The sequence below is a fragment of the Poecilia latipinna genome, unplaced genomic scaffold (genome assembly GCF_001443285.1).
Source record: "Poecilia latipinna isolate Pla-1442-1.1 unplaced genomic scaffold, P_latipinna-1.0 Scaffold47, whole genome shotgun sequence".
NCBI lineage: Eukaryota > Metazoa > Chordata > Actinopteri > Cyprinodontiformes > Poeciliidae > Poecilia > Poecilia latipinna.
In genome coordinates, this window is record NW_015112663.1 from 648,557 (window position 1) to 663,325 (window position 14,769).

At 43.9% G+C, this 14,769-nt stretch overlaps 1 protein-coding gene across 4 annotated transcripts in view; it reads left to right on the plus strand.

Moving 5' to 3' along the window:
* Window positions 1-14,748, plus strand: part of LOC106958278 (CUGBP Elav-like family member 4) — a 112,969-nt gene extending 98,221 nt beyond the window's left edge. Inside the window, exons 3-9 of one of the 4 annotated variants that reach the window (XM_015050100.1) lie at window positions 2,537-2,585; window positions 9,887-10,012; window positions 10,693-10,772; window positions 11,117-11,275; window positions 13,011-13,149; window positions 13,830-13,982; window positions 14,384-14,748. In XM_015050100.1, coding sequence (XP_014905586.1) covers window positions 2,537-2,585; window positions 9,887-10,012; window positions 10,693-10,772; window positions 11,117-11,275; window positions 13,011-13,149; window positions 13,830-13,982; window positions 14,384-14,646 — 969 coding nt within the window. In that variant the 3' untranslated portion in view covers window positions 14,647-14,748. Of the gene's footprint in view, window positions 1-2,536; window positions 2,586-9,883; window positions 10,013-10,692; window positions 10,773-11,116; window positions 11,276-13,010; window positions 13,150-13,829; window positions 13,983-14,383 lie in introns of all 4 variants that reach the window. The other 3 variants (XM_015050091.1, XM_015050117.1, XM_015050107.1) reach the window with 3 other exon arrangements.
* Window positions 14,749-14,769: the final 21 nt, after the last annotated feature.

A 14,769-nucleotide genomic window follows, 5' to 3' on the forward strand; every position in this document is an offset into this window, starting at 1 on the left:
GTTATGGGCCTTGGGATAATGGAAACCCACTGATAGAGAGCCCATGAAACACCACTCGGGCTTTGGTGACAAAAGAAAATAATGGTTTAACCACATCGCCACGTTCCGAGCGGTATTTAAAATTTTATTAGCGGACATTTTGCACTCTGTTGCTCAACTAGCAGTGACGAATTAAGGGATTCATCGATGTATCTATAATCACTGTAATTCTGCATGTTAGGAATGAAGACTTATGGTTTTAATAAAACTAGAACTAACTTTATATGATTTTTCTTTTAGTGTATTCTCCCACTGTGAAATTAAAACCAATACAGTCAGCTCCATCATGGACTCCAGGCTGAAATCTGCACTTACATAAAATAATACAACAAAAACCACCAGTGGAGAAACACAAGTAGGTCAGACTGAGGCCGCAGCATTTGTATGGGTCATGGTAAAAGTGCTCATATGTATGCAGGCTTATGGGCCCCCTGGGAGCATTGGGCTGACCTTGTGGCGTACTCTGATCTATGTCCTCATCTCCCCTCTATGCTCTCTTTTCCTGATTCCTCCCTCTGTCTTCCCCTCCTTTCTTTTTTCTTTATCACCACACTTCCCTCTCCTCAAACACCTGCCTCACATGCAATCCGACTCCACCTCATTCTTTTAATGTTTTTTCTTTCTGTTTGCCTTCTGCACCCCCCACTTACCCTCTGATGACTTCCTTTATTCGCGCGCTCTCGCTCTTTTACTCGTTCCAACTCCCCCTGTCCGTTTTCCTTATCCCCGCTCGTCCTTTTTTCCATATCAACAGCCAGTCTGATAAATAATGCATCACAGCACATTACAAACATTAGTAGGGTTCTCTCGGCCCGTCAAAGGGAGGGAGGAGACGAGATGGGGAGGGATGGGGTTGATCCGTTTTTTAAGTGAAGCGTTGTGGAGAACGGTCGGGTTTGATACGAGCCGCCGGAGAAGGGCGGAGGTGTGGGCTGAAATGTTTCGCCCCGTGTGGACGCGAAAAAGCTCGCAGCATCGTAAAGATGATGACTTTATCCACGAACTCAAAAAAAAAAAAGGAAAAAAAAAGCATATTGGCGATTTGCAAAACACAGATCGCACCAGAAAATAATAATAATAAAAACCTCCAACTCTTTTCTTTTACCTTTCATCCTTCAGATTGCACCATCTCCTCTCCTCCTTCCCTCCTCCTCCTCTCCCTCCATCCCTCCTGGCAGCGTGGCGATTGGCATTATTAAAAATTGATTGGCGGAGAGCGTTTAGCAGGGTGGCGAGGCGGAGAGGGAAATTTTGACAGGCAGGAGTGAAATGAAAGGAGAGCCTCGGCGGACATAGTGTGGAAAGGTCTCAGTGGGGGACAGAGAGTGTGTAGACGTGTGTGTGCGTGTGTGTGTGTAAGTACTAAAAGAAGATTGGCCAGGACATTTTGTAGTGTGAACCAGCAGTTTGAGAACTAATGCAGGAGGAGTTTGTACTGTGGTGCCCGACTCATATCGCTTGAACTTTTTTCACATTTTTCTACTGTGAGGCACAAAATTTCAGTGGTAGATATTGAACGTTAGTGAACAAATGGCATCATAAAGACGAAGGAACGCACCAGGCAGGAGAAAGACGTGGAGAAATTTAAAGCAGGATCAGGTCATAATACTTAAAGCTTTCAACATTCGATGAAACGTCAATCGAGCCACAAAAAAAAAAAAAAAACTAACAATCCGCCTGCCCTGTGCCAACGATGAAACGCGGTGGTGACGACACCACGCTGTGAGGATGCGCTTCATCAGTATGTGTAGGGAAGCTGGTAGGACTTTGAGACAAATGGAGCGAAATACAGGGGAATCATCAGAGGAAACCTGCAGATCGGAGGTTCGCCTTCCAGCTGGTTAACAAGCCTGAACATACCGCTACAACGAGCTACAGCGGTGCAGTTTAGAGAGAGAGAGGAAGTGGGTTAGAATGGCCGAGTTAAAAAAAAAAGTGACCCACGTCCAGCGTCCAGAAAGACTTGGGAGATGGTTGCATACAGTCCTGCTCTGTTCAGTCTAACTGAGCTCCAGGTATTTCCTAAAGAAAATAAGGCAGAGCTTTCAGTGTCTGCAGCTGCAGAACGGGTAGAGGCGTGCCTCACAAAGACTTCTGAATAAATGTGTGTGTGAATTCGTATCGATATTCAACACAGTGAATTATGATGGCGCTCGCATAGCTCCGCTGACCCCCTGTTATCTCTCCTCCGTCGTTCCTGTCCTCCCTCTGCTGATCCCTTCTCTCCCCCTTTCATCTCAGATCAAATAATATTTCCAGCCCAAACTCCCAACAAGCCATTTCCCCAACGGCCACGAGCGCTGCAGCTTTGGAGATTTCTAATGCACTTAAATTGTCATTTGCTTGAGTCATTCTGCGAAAGTTGTACTGAAGGGGGGTGAGGGAGGGGGGGGGTGAAAGCATGCAACCATTACATGATGCTAACCGGTCTCTTCTTCTTCTTTCTCTCTTTTTGTTCCCTCTCCTCTTTTTTCTTTTTCCCCTCAAACTGTCACAGATGAACAGACCGATCCAGGTGAAGCCAGCAGATAGTGAGAGTCGAGGAGGTAGTGTATGCCCTTCCTTGCTTTTTAAAAAAAATTTTTTACTTTATTTTCCTTCCACCCTCCCTTTCTTTTTACTCCAACCATGCTGCCTGCATACATCAGCTTCACCATTATCTGTCCCGTCGAGACGACGGCCAGCGCCTCGACGCGGGCTGACAGCGCAGCCTGGCCCCCGGACCCTCCAGGGCTCAGAACGCATTATGTAAACAAACCCCACCACCCCACCCCAAACACACACACACACACCCTCCCACCCCCGCGCCCCACTCCGGCCGGCTCAGCCTGCAGCTCCTGTCTGTCGTCGTATGCAACGTGAAGAAAAGCACACGTCTTGTCATGCAGGAAAACAAAGTTGCCTCCTCTGTCAAAAACACCTTTAAAAATCAGTTTGCAACAATGCGAACCCTGTTTGACTTGTGTCACGGCAAAGCGCAGATTAAATGAGAAGTTCTGCAGGGGTAAAAAGGTGTTTGGGTTTTTTTTTTTTTTTTTTTGGGGGGGGGGTTCACGCGGGGAGCTTTATTGACAGCCAAGATGGCTAAAAGGAAATTTTCTACGTCTAGACATTTGGCGACCCACTCTTGACATCAATCACAGGGCTGCGCGAGATAAGACCGAAGCCATCTTTTTGTCCAGAGTGTCTCAGACCTTCAAGTGGTTAATAAAATTGGCAACAAATGATTTTTTTCTTTTTTCTTTTTTTTTTATCCTCAAGTAAGAGGGGAGAGAAACAGCAACGGAACATGGAAGCGGCTAAAGGTTGATGAGCAGCAGAAGTCTAGGGAGAGAAAGGAGAGGTGTTACCCTGTAGTAAAAAAAAGAAAGAAAAGAAAATAACCTTTAAAGAAAGGAAGAGAGGCTGTGCAACATCCTCCTCTATTTAGTCTGCCTGCTGCCGGTGCGTGTGTGTGTGTGTGTGTGTGTGTGGGGGTGAGGGGGAGAGAGGCGGGGGAGTGGAGGATGATTGATGGAGCGGGAGAAAACTGAAGCAAGCAGCGAGCGTGAGGAAACAAAGAGCGAGCGGCGGAAGACATGCATACGCGTCTGTACGGGAGGTCTATCTGCTCCCGTACGGATGTCCTTCCCTCACGTCTCTCATCTGTTCTCCACGCTGCGATGTTTCAAAGCTAAACGCCGCGCCACCAGGGCACAGACGTTTCACGGAGCCGAGTGGGAAAGGGGAGCACGGTGCCTGGCAGGGCGGCTCAGACGCAACGGACGTTTTATCTGGTGGGTGGACGCAAAGCAGTGCATGAGTGTGAAGGGGAAGGAAAATAAAAAAAAATGTTTTAAAAAGTAAATGAATAACGGTGGTCCCTTTACTACGAAACAACTAAATAAAATGCAGTGCAGCTTACTGCGTAAATCAGAGAAAAGTAGACCCCCTAATCATAAAACCATAAAATCCACAGTAAAATTATCATTAGTTGTAGTAGTAGGAGTGATAATTGGATTTTTATGACCTTTTGAACTTTAAGTGCCTTTTGGTCAGCCTGTTGTGCTTAAAAGTGCGTGATTGATCGTTTTGACTCTGAACTTTAATTTTTACTTAAAAAGAGACAATGTTCAATTAAATTAAGTAAATGTCTCCATGTGACGCCCGGTGCCAGATTATAACTTTTAGGCATCACATCTGCAGTCCTTTGACAGGTCGAGGTAAGAAAAGAACATTTACAAACACTTACAAAGTTCTCCTGGCAGGATAGATCAATTTTTGTTCAGAAATAGTTTAAAGTGAGGTAAAATCATTCACATCTCAACTATACAGTACTTTGTGTTGGTCTGTCGTAAATTAATGGCCACTTTTGAAAGCATATCATTGCCAGCGTTCGTAACATGCTTGCTGCAGTTGCCGAAAGGATTCACAAGTTAGTGATTTGAAACTGGAATAATTAAAGTTCCTAACGTAGTCCAAAAATAAATGCAAACGCATTGCTCAGATCAGGAATGCGGAAAAACCGGACACATTTAGAGAAATGACAGAAGAGTAAATGTATGGAACTAAAGACTGACGAGTTTAACGGCGCCTCAGAGAAGGAAAGGCTTAAATAGAGAGATATCTGTTTACTGTCTGTTCAGCAGGATGTTCAGGAAAGTATTTCTTCCCTCATTGTTCTCCCCAGAAAACACAAGTTTGAACTTTGTTTAGCTTGGACAGAAATCAGAGCAAATCCAAATCCGTCCCCTGCACTGAACATAAAACACTCAGCTGAAGTTTACACATCCATCATGAGTACGGATATTATAACGTTTTGAGATATTTAATTATTATACATTTGTTTTTTGTTTTTTCCAAGTAGGAATATTCATACAAAAAGCAACTTCATTAAATCCCCAGATGTAGAAATTGTGTGTAAAAGTTTTAAATGAATGCAAATTTTCTAAAATCCATACATACAGGCTCACATAATGCATAACCCCACTAATATCTAATATTTGGATGAATGTTATTTAGCACGTTACAGTCGAGGCTTTGTTCAGGCTGGAGATTTGACCACTTTTCTTTTTTTTTCTTTTTAGAAAGGGTAGAGAGTTCATTTAAATAGTTTGGCTTCCTGGCACTGACTCAGATTTTAATCACAGTCCACAAATTATGAGTAGGACTGAGACCAGGGTTTTTGGACCGCCACAGAGAAAGCTTAATGCAAGGCTCCCGTGATGAATTTTGATGGGTTTTGGATCGTTGTCGGGTCGGGAACTCCGGCTTCCAGGCCGTCTGACACCAAAACCGTCAACTTTAGATGACAGGAGACGCTCATGATGTTCAAGACCCACCCAGGAGGAAACACAGGGACACCAGAGTCACAAACAAATGCCCACACGGGTAAACCAAACTGGTCAGATTTCATAAAGATTGAGCTGTTTGGTTCCAGTGACAGAGAAGTCTAGACATGAGGAGGCTAGCAGATTTCATTTTGCATCAAATCCCAAACACGGTGGTGGTAGCATCATGCTGAGGGTCTGTGTCTCTGACAGCGATATTGATGAACTGCACAAAGTGGGTGGAATAATGAAAATAAAAGACTACCTTGAAATGATTTCACTTTATCTCAGATAAACAGCTTTGTGGTTGAAATGTTCGGTGTCGCAACTGGACCACGATCCCAAACACACACACACATCCAAACTGGGTTTGGACCGGACAAACCAGAACAACATTAAGCATCTGGACCGACTCCAACTTCAGCCCCATAAAAAAAAAAAAAAAAAAAAAAAAAAATAATAGATCACACGTTAAAGCAAGAGAACCAATCGATTAAAAGGAGCTTTACCGATTCTGATAAGAGGAGGAGTGAAACCTTTGGCCAGAAACATGCCTGAGGTCCTGCTGACGGCTGCAACACAAAGAGGCTTGGCTGCGACTTGCTGGAGGATATTCGTCCGAATATTTGTGTGTTGTAGTGTTTTGTAGTTCTTGCTCAGTCTGGGGGGCTGACCGTTCCTTTACGACGTTTGTTCCACCGGAGAAACACGTCCGACTGTCGGGACGGCAAAACCAACTCACAACTGAAGATTAAACGTTGAAAATAAACTGAAACATCCGCCAAGCCTTTAAAGAATATTAAATTGTCACAAACGTATCCGGGTTTGTTGGAAGAATTGGAAAGAAAACAAATTCAAGATCGACACTTTGTCTGCCTGAGATTATAGCTGAAGAATAAAAAAAAAATAACACTATTAGAAAATATAAAACAAGGCACAGCTTATTTTAAGCTATTCCTTTGTAGGTATTTATGTGTTGGGAACGTTAAGCTTTCTAATAAAAATTGTGTTTTAAGGTGAGATGCTGGAAATCTATAAAGCATTGCGATTAAAACCAACGCGACTGTGAATAAAGAGGATTTCTGATATCAGCCATAAAATAAGAGTTTTTAAACATCCTAGTAAAACATCAGTAAACCTATCAGGACGATGCGCTGGCCTGCACTCTCTGCACGTGTGTGAAAAAGTGAAAATGCACATAATACTCAGATTCCACCTCATGTTTCCCATGAAGATGCTAAAGAGTCGGACCTTCTGAGACCCGTGTGTGCGTGTGTTTCTGCATAGGTGTGTGTCCCTCCAACTGTGATATGAGGAGCACTCTTGTAAACACTCGTCGTTCCAACCCAGCCCACCGGGTGCAAGGCCGGAGCGCAGATTAGTCTTGTTGACTCGGCAAGGACGCCCTGTTAAGCACAGGCAGACGGGGGGGCAACGCGCGCCCTCACACTGCAGGCGCCCGCACAGAATCCGCATCTGCACACACGTTAATTTGCAGAGCGCGTTTTTTTTTTTTTTGCAGGCGATTGCTGTGCGGCTCATCAATTTCTAAACATACACATCCGTTCCCCGCAAATCCGAATGTTTATGGGATGCGAGGAAAGGGAAACACGTCGACGCGCTTCTTTTGTCAAACGTAAGCCGGTGCTCTAGTCCACTTTTAAATCATAGATTTGACTTGTGTTAGATTGAAAGATCACTTCCTGATCTTTTTGTATATCAAAAAATGTGACCAGTAAATTAGTCCTAAATATTCTATTTTAATATTATATACATTCATAACACAAACAATGTATTTCAAGCATTGTTTTGCATTGTCCCGTATAATATCCGTTCATTTTGATTACAGCCGATGTAAACTCAAGATCTGGAAGAAGATTTTTCCTGAGATGCATGTATCTTAATACAGTACAATGGTCATTGTTCCCTTTCCCTCAATTTCCTGAGTTTGCTGAATGTTGTCAAAGTAGGAATTAGTAGTTTTGGGATAGTAGGCAGACGTCGAGACCTTCTGGAAAATGAAATCAGCATTTCACAAGGAGAAATGATCAGATTTTTTATTATATTTCTCATTATTAAGATATTGATTTTCTTAAAAAAAAACATGCCCAACCCTGTTCTGTTCTTTAACATGTTGCAAGTTTATAATTTTTGGTTGAATTTAAGAGACCTACAGACGACAAAGCGGCTCGTAAGTCTGCAGAAACTAAAGAATTGTTCAAACTAATTATAGGAAAAAAAAATGTTTTGTTGTTATTTCATACAGTTTTGCTGTTAAAACTATATGATGTAAAAATGTTATAATTCCATGCAGATCAATGTAGCCATGAGCTGCACTCGGGCTGGTCTTTGGCTGGAGATGATTGAACTGTAGTTTTTGATGCGCAGTTAATAACGATGCCGGCAAGCTTGTGGTTTCCACACAGAGTGAGATCCGGCGGAGCTGAACTTAGACTGCAGCTAGATTTGAGCCCTGAGGACAGGAACACCAACGCATCTGTCTTTTCTCTTGCCTGACACCTGCGACAGGTGCAATTCCTTATCTACAGGAAGTAGGATCTTCTGATTCTGAGGAAAAAAGAAAAAATGTCAGATTTGTGTGACAGGTTCCGGCCATAAAATGTAACGTGTTATTTTAGTTTCTTTCTCCCTTTTATTAAACTTTCAAAAGGAACCTGTGCTGTAGCTGTTACTCGCATGTTGCAGACAGGAAATTATCTCTCAAAGCAAAAAGCTCTAATACGCACTGTCCAACCTTCAGAAAAGAGCTCTTTATCCTCCTTTGATTTCTCTTGTATGTTATTGCCGTAGCAGTATTATATGTTGTAAAATCAAGCAGGAGTGACTACCCAGATCTCAATAGAGTTAAAAAAAAGAGCCTTTTTAATGACCTGCAACATTAAAGCACAGCCAGAAGTGGAAAGAGGGAAGCTTTGCACAGCCTGTTTGTGCTGTGGCATTATTACCGGCACAGAGTCCAGATGGTACAAAGCAAGGGGCTGCAGATGAAGTCCAGAACTAATTGAATAACTGCAGCATTTATTTACTCCAGCGCCACCGAACCGGCCTCTTCGGGTGTGCAGTCGATGAACAGAAGTGAGTTTTCAACCGATGGCAACGTCTTCCCCTTAGCCGTGAAGGGTTTGGACTCGCTGGTAAAAAGCATTTCAACAACAACAACAAAAAAAATGCTATTGAGAACAGCTGGTAACTTTTGGACTGGTTTTAAATGGCATTTTGAACTACTTTCATTCCTCAGTTATATACTAATAAAAACAGCAAAAGGACTTTCAAGTAAACTGGAATTACCTATCATTGATTGAACTAGTATATCTTTCTATTAATGTTTTAAACGGCCGTTTGTTTTTCTCCTCACTGTTTTGTTTTCAAATGGATGTTCAGCATCGCTAAAGTGACCCACCGCCGCCCCACGTCTGCCTCGTGTTTCAGCGGTGAATTAAATAAACGTCGTCATCCCTACAAAGAACAGCCAAAACAACTATGCCAGGCCTCGTTTGGAGCAATGTAGCGCGGCCCAAAGAAGGAGCTGAGATGAATCCATTGAAAGTTAACTTTCTTGACATGTTTGGTGTTGAAGGCTACGTTAAAAGAGAGGCTATTGTTTTTAAATAGTTGCAGATTGGCTCTCTGCACACAAATCCATCTAATAACTCCTCTCACAGTGACATGGGAAAACACATTTTCTTTAAAAAAAAAAAAATAACATGTCTTCTAGCTATCAAATTATTTCAGCGCCCTCCATAATTGGGGCCCGGATAAGCCTTTGCGAGACCCCATTGAGGACTACACCATCTGCATTTGTTATTCCCAATTCTGCCCAACTAAGACAAACTGCCACGGATTCATAATTTTTTGACACGTTGGGAAAAAAAAACCCTGCGGCATGAGATTTGCAACTCTGGGACGCCAAATGTTCGGCACTGGTACGAAACGAGCAGAAAGGCTTTTCAAATGTATCAGCAACAACCTGGTAACAAACTTGTTTTACGTCTTGCTACGTTATGAAGACGCTCCGTCTACACCGATGAAGATGTACGCCCATTGGTATGCTGCAACTCATGAAATGAATTCAGCTAACAATCATCGACCCAACCTGGGGTCACTCATTAACTTTGTTTAGGCCATTACACTTTCATCTCTTGATGGTCAGGAAGACATGGTGAAATTCTGTCTCAAATCAGTAAAATGCTGTAACTTTTACCCGTTATCCCAACACACAGCCATAAATGAACATGTACTTTGAAGATATAACAGCATTTGACGGCTTACCATAAAAAGAGTGCGACCAAAATTTTCAAGACTGCAGCATTTTAGCTACCATATTTTGCTTTTGCTGCGTTGCGTACCGCACGGACAACACGCTCGCTTGTGCATTATACCTCCAGTATCAAAACTGATCCACGCTAAGGCTTTCGCTAAACCTGCCTTTGATTCCTTTTCTGTGTATTCCTGAGGCTTCCATCTGAAGGCACATCTGATCCTCTGATCATGACCTCCTCTCCCTTTCTTTTTAGAAGACAGAAAGCTCTTTGTGGGCATGCTTAACAAGCAGCAGTCGGAAGACGACGTGCGGCGCCTCTTTGAGTCCTTCGGCAGCATCGAGGAGTGCACCATCCTCCGAGGTCCCGACGGAAACAGCAAAGGTAGACTTTGTGACAGTGGCGGCTTTTCTTTTCTTGCCTCTCTGACACACAAGCGAGCAAGCTGATGACCACGAAAAGAAATGCAACACAGAACAACCGTTTCATTCTGCAAATTTGAACATGAGACGAACCCGAACGAAGGAGGGAAGATTAACAAAACTTCCTCGTTTAACCTCAGGCTTCATGTCCCGGTACATAAAAAAAAAAAAAAAAAAAAAGATTGTTTTAAAATGCTTCTCGGGCTGCTCCACAAGTTCACTGGGTAAAGTTCAGCGGTGGGTTCAGCAGCCAATCAGTGAGGTTCGGTGACAACTAAGCTTGATAATTGCAGCGTGCTTGATCATTCCGAGTCCTGCATGAAGCTCCATTAACGAGGCTCCGTCAGCCCGCTTACTCAGCTGGATTTGCCCGATAATTACTGCGAACGTGACCGTTCAGATTCATCAGTGACACTTGTCAGTGTGAAGCGGCGTCAGAACGCTGCGGATCCCAGACTCGGTAATGGTGCCAGAGCGGCTCGTTTTGTCGACCATCCAGTAGTGTAACAAAATGCTAGGAACTGGACTCCTACTCAGTTTTGTGTGTGTGTGTGTGTGTTTGTTGTTGTTGTTGTTAGAAATGCTGTTGCTTTTGTTCTCACCTTACTCGTTTTTTTCTACTCTCCGGGTCTTTTTCCTCAGGTTGTGCGTTTGTAAAATACTCGTCTCACGCTGAAGCTCAGGCAGCCATCGGTGCACTACACGGCAGCCAGACGATGCCTGTGAGTATCCTGTGGCTGTGAAGAGAGAGAGAGAGAGAAAGCAATGAGTCACATAGACAAAACAGTTAAATAGCACTTGATTGCCTTTTTTTAAAGTTTTAAACTTTATTATCCCCATGGAGGGGATTTGTCCTTTGGATGCAACCCATCCTAAATTTTTCAGTGGAGTGAGCACCAACTGTAGCCCTGAGTCCGCTGCCTTGGCAGGAAACATAGAAGCACATGTGTGTGCAGCATGGGTGTGCAAGTACAAATGAAAGCTTATGTCCTCTGTCAATCGAACCACACTAACTTGTCCTGCCGGGTGTGTGTGTGTGTGTGCATGTGTGCGTGTGTGTGCGTGGGTGTGGGTGGGCGTACAGGGTGCCTCGTCCAGTCTGGTGGTAAAGTTCGCTGACACGGATAAGGAGCGCACCATCCGCCGCATGCAGCAGATGGCTGGTCAGATGGGTATCTTCAACCCCATGGCCCTGCAGTTTGGAGCCTACGGAGCCTACGCTCAGGCAAGAGTCACATTGATTCGTTTTGTTTTTTGGGGGGTTTTTTTCCGTCGAGGGTTATTTATGGCAAATAGTGTGTTAAACGGAAATTGTGGTTATGCCGTTCCCCCTTGAACCAGTTCATATTTGTCATGTTGCAACCGTCAAACTTTAAAGCTGCAATTTTTATAGAAAATGTTTTTGTTTTTTTCTGTTAAATTGTGACGGTAATCTGTGAAAAGATTGATCTCCTCCACTTCCTCCCTCTGCTACTACTGCTGTCTGAAGAGATGCACCGCTTCCACACAAAAGCAATCAACCAGAGTGTGTTAGTGCTGTCAATCATCCTCTTGCTTCTTGTACATGCTGCTTAACGTACTAATAACTTAAGGTTAAAAGAAAACTGTTCATCTGTCATTGGTGCTAACTAGACTTTGCTCTGCTGTCTTGAAGAAGCTGCAGAAGCGATGGGGGGTCAGCAGCGCATACATAAGCATGATTGACAGGAATAGCCCTCCTCCACATGCTGATTGGTTGTTTCTAGTTGGCGCTGGGAGAAGGCAGAGGTGTTTGCTTTTTTCACAGATTATCTGTTTACCATAGCATACTGTCACTTCACAACATAGTGACAGTTTCAACAAATTAGCAACAAAAAATTTATATTTTTAGAAGTTACATACTGTAACCGTAATGTACGTTATTTGGATTTCAGATGCCATACTGAGGAAAATAACAATTGCACAAAAAGAATTAAGGAATCGAAACTAGAAGTTCGGAGATGTTTTATTTCCACCTCCCTGAGTCGATATTTTTGTAGAGCCGCCTTTCGTTGCAAACACAGCTGCAACGAAGGATATTTCTACCAGATCCATCCGGTCCAGCATCTGAACTTGAATTCTCAGTTAGATTCAAGTCTGGAGTTTGACTGGGAATGCATTTTGATCCAACCAGCTTCACTGTAGCTCTAGTTGTAAGCTTGGGGTTGTTGTCCTGCTGGAAAGTAAATCTCCACCCCAACCTCAAGTCTTCTTCAGCCTCTAACAGGTTTTCTTTTGACTGTATTTAGCATCTCTGACCAACTTCCTACTGTAATGACAGTAATGACCAGTGAGCTCTGTGGCAAACTGTGAACAGGATTTCTTGTGGCTTTCCTTCTTGCCGCTCCTCTATAAAGTTCAGATCTGTGGAGAGACCTATTTCATTGCTATTTAGGTCGTGCTCCGTTTTATTTTGTGGCGTCAGAGTAAAGAGGCTGAGGAGGAAAGCTTTCGGCATTTCAACTCGTAAAGAATTTTGCTGGCCGCGTGTCGCTTTCCCTCCGCTTCACGATGAATCGCCCTTCGGTGAAAGTCTCTGTAACGCCAATAAAACACGTCGAATATGAGGTTTTGAACGTGGCAGAACGTGGCAAAAGTTCAAGGGCTGCGTATGCAGCTCCGAAAGGCTCCATAAATACCAAATAATGTCCAAAGAGGAAATGGAGGTCATGTCAGATTTTCGCGTTAGTCTTAAAAAACAGAAGCTCGGTTTGGGGAATAGATATTCTGTAAGAATCAATACCCGGTTTCTACCTAATAGCCTCTTTTTCTTGTCTCTGCGCTGTACCTCATTTCACTTTATAGCCCTACTTCTTCCTTTTATCTGTCTTTCTCATCTCAGTGACCTCACAGACAGCAGCATTCCTTTTATTACTCTCTGCTCTGCTTTCTAATCCCATCTCTTCCCCTTCCTCCTCCCCCTCCTCATCCTCCGCCTGCAGGTGCAGCAGCAGGCGGCGTTGATGGCGTCTGTAGGACAGGGGGGCTACCTTAGTCCTATGGCGGCCTTCGCAGCAGCCCAGATGCAGCACATGGCCACCATCAATGGCCTCCCCGGAGCACCGCTGACCCCCACGTCAGGTAACAGTGCCGGAGGTCAGGGGTTAAAGGTCTGTGGGGGAACAGCTAGCATGGAGGTATAGCATTCTTAATTCTAACAAAATAGAAGAATTTCAGGGGACTTTTTTTTATTTATTTTTTTTATATATATTAGGTGAAACTGGTCATCAGCGGTTCGTTCCCGATGAACATTCACTTCAAAAGCAAACAAAATATTAAGAAAAGAAAGAACTTCCACGAAGAATAGCAGCATTATTAGCACCGAGCAAGTCTCTATGACAACGGTTTATTTTAAGTCTTGTCAGAGGTGTCAATACTAACCGTTGGAGCCGTCGCTGAAGGTGAAAATAAACCCACTGCGATTGGCTCAGAATGCATTAAAGCAAATGGTTCAAATTCCAAGAATCCATCTGCGGCTGGAAAGATGCCCACACCTTTTTTTTTTTTTTTTTTTCCACTGCTCTGCAGGATTAGCTCAGAGACTCAGGTCTAATGGCTGTTGTGTAACCCTGAGGGTCACACGGGGCCAAGGAATCAGCCCTGACATTTAGCGTCTTCACCGGTCCATTGGACCAGCCCCTCTGACATTTTCGTGACTCGGTAGCCGGTCGAAACCGAACTTTCCCATCATGTCTTCAGGAAGAGATTGAAAAAAAAAAAAAAAAAAAAAACAATGTTTGTCAATGTTTCTGTTACTGCAGGTGGCAGCACTCCTCCGGGCATTAGCGCCCCCACAGTGACCAGCATCCCCTCCCCCATTAGCGTTAATGGTTTTACTGGCATGCCGCCGCCCCAGGCGAACGGGCAGCCGCCGGCAGAGGCTGTCTTCACCAACGGGATCCACCATTACCCGGGTAAGGTTTGATCGTCTGCGTAGCATCCATTAAGAAGTCACAGAAACAGCAGCTAACTTTATTAGCACCTAAATACTGTTTTGTTTTTGTTTTTTTGTTTTTTTTTTCCGTTCTATTTGCTGTGCTTCAAGATAGCAAAACTTTATAGACACAGACCAGTTAGAAGCATGGCTCCAGATTGCATATCTTACCAGCTCTAAAGCATGTTGTTAAGGGGAAATAAATGGCGTGGAGGTGAGCGCCTCTTCACCGTCCCGACTGTGCGAGTGTGAGATTGTGTGGTGAGCCGTGGCTCGTGCTTTTTTTGTTTTTTTTTTTGTTCTGTTTTTTTTTTTTTTTTTGAGGGGATGGACGAAGAAAACTCTATCTGCTTTTTCTCTTTCACGCTCTTGTCTCCGCAGTGTTGCAGGAGGTGGTTTTTAGGGAGGACTCAGAGAAAAACGGCTTGGGCGTGGCTCCGCGGAGTTGTTTTGGGGTTCAGGGTGGCTGCTTCCTCTCCTCTCTCTCTGAAGGTAGCGCTCCTCTCCCACCCGCCCTCACTCTCATCTCTCACCAGGCTCAAAACGGTCGGGAAGATCAGAACCCTAAATATTTTGTGGTTTTTTGTTTTTTTGTTTTTTTTGGCTGTTGTGACATTTCTGGAGAAAACTGGGAGGGATTGTAATCTCTGAAGATGAACAAGATGAACCGGCAGGCTCTGGGGGAGCTGCAGTGATTCACAGCCCAGACGGCAGAATGTGTTCGCAGGACATCGTTCAGATAAGCGCTCCACAAATATGACCTTTAT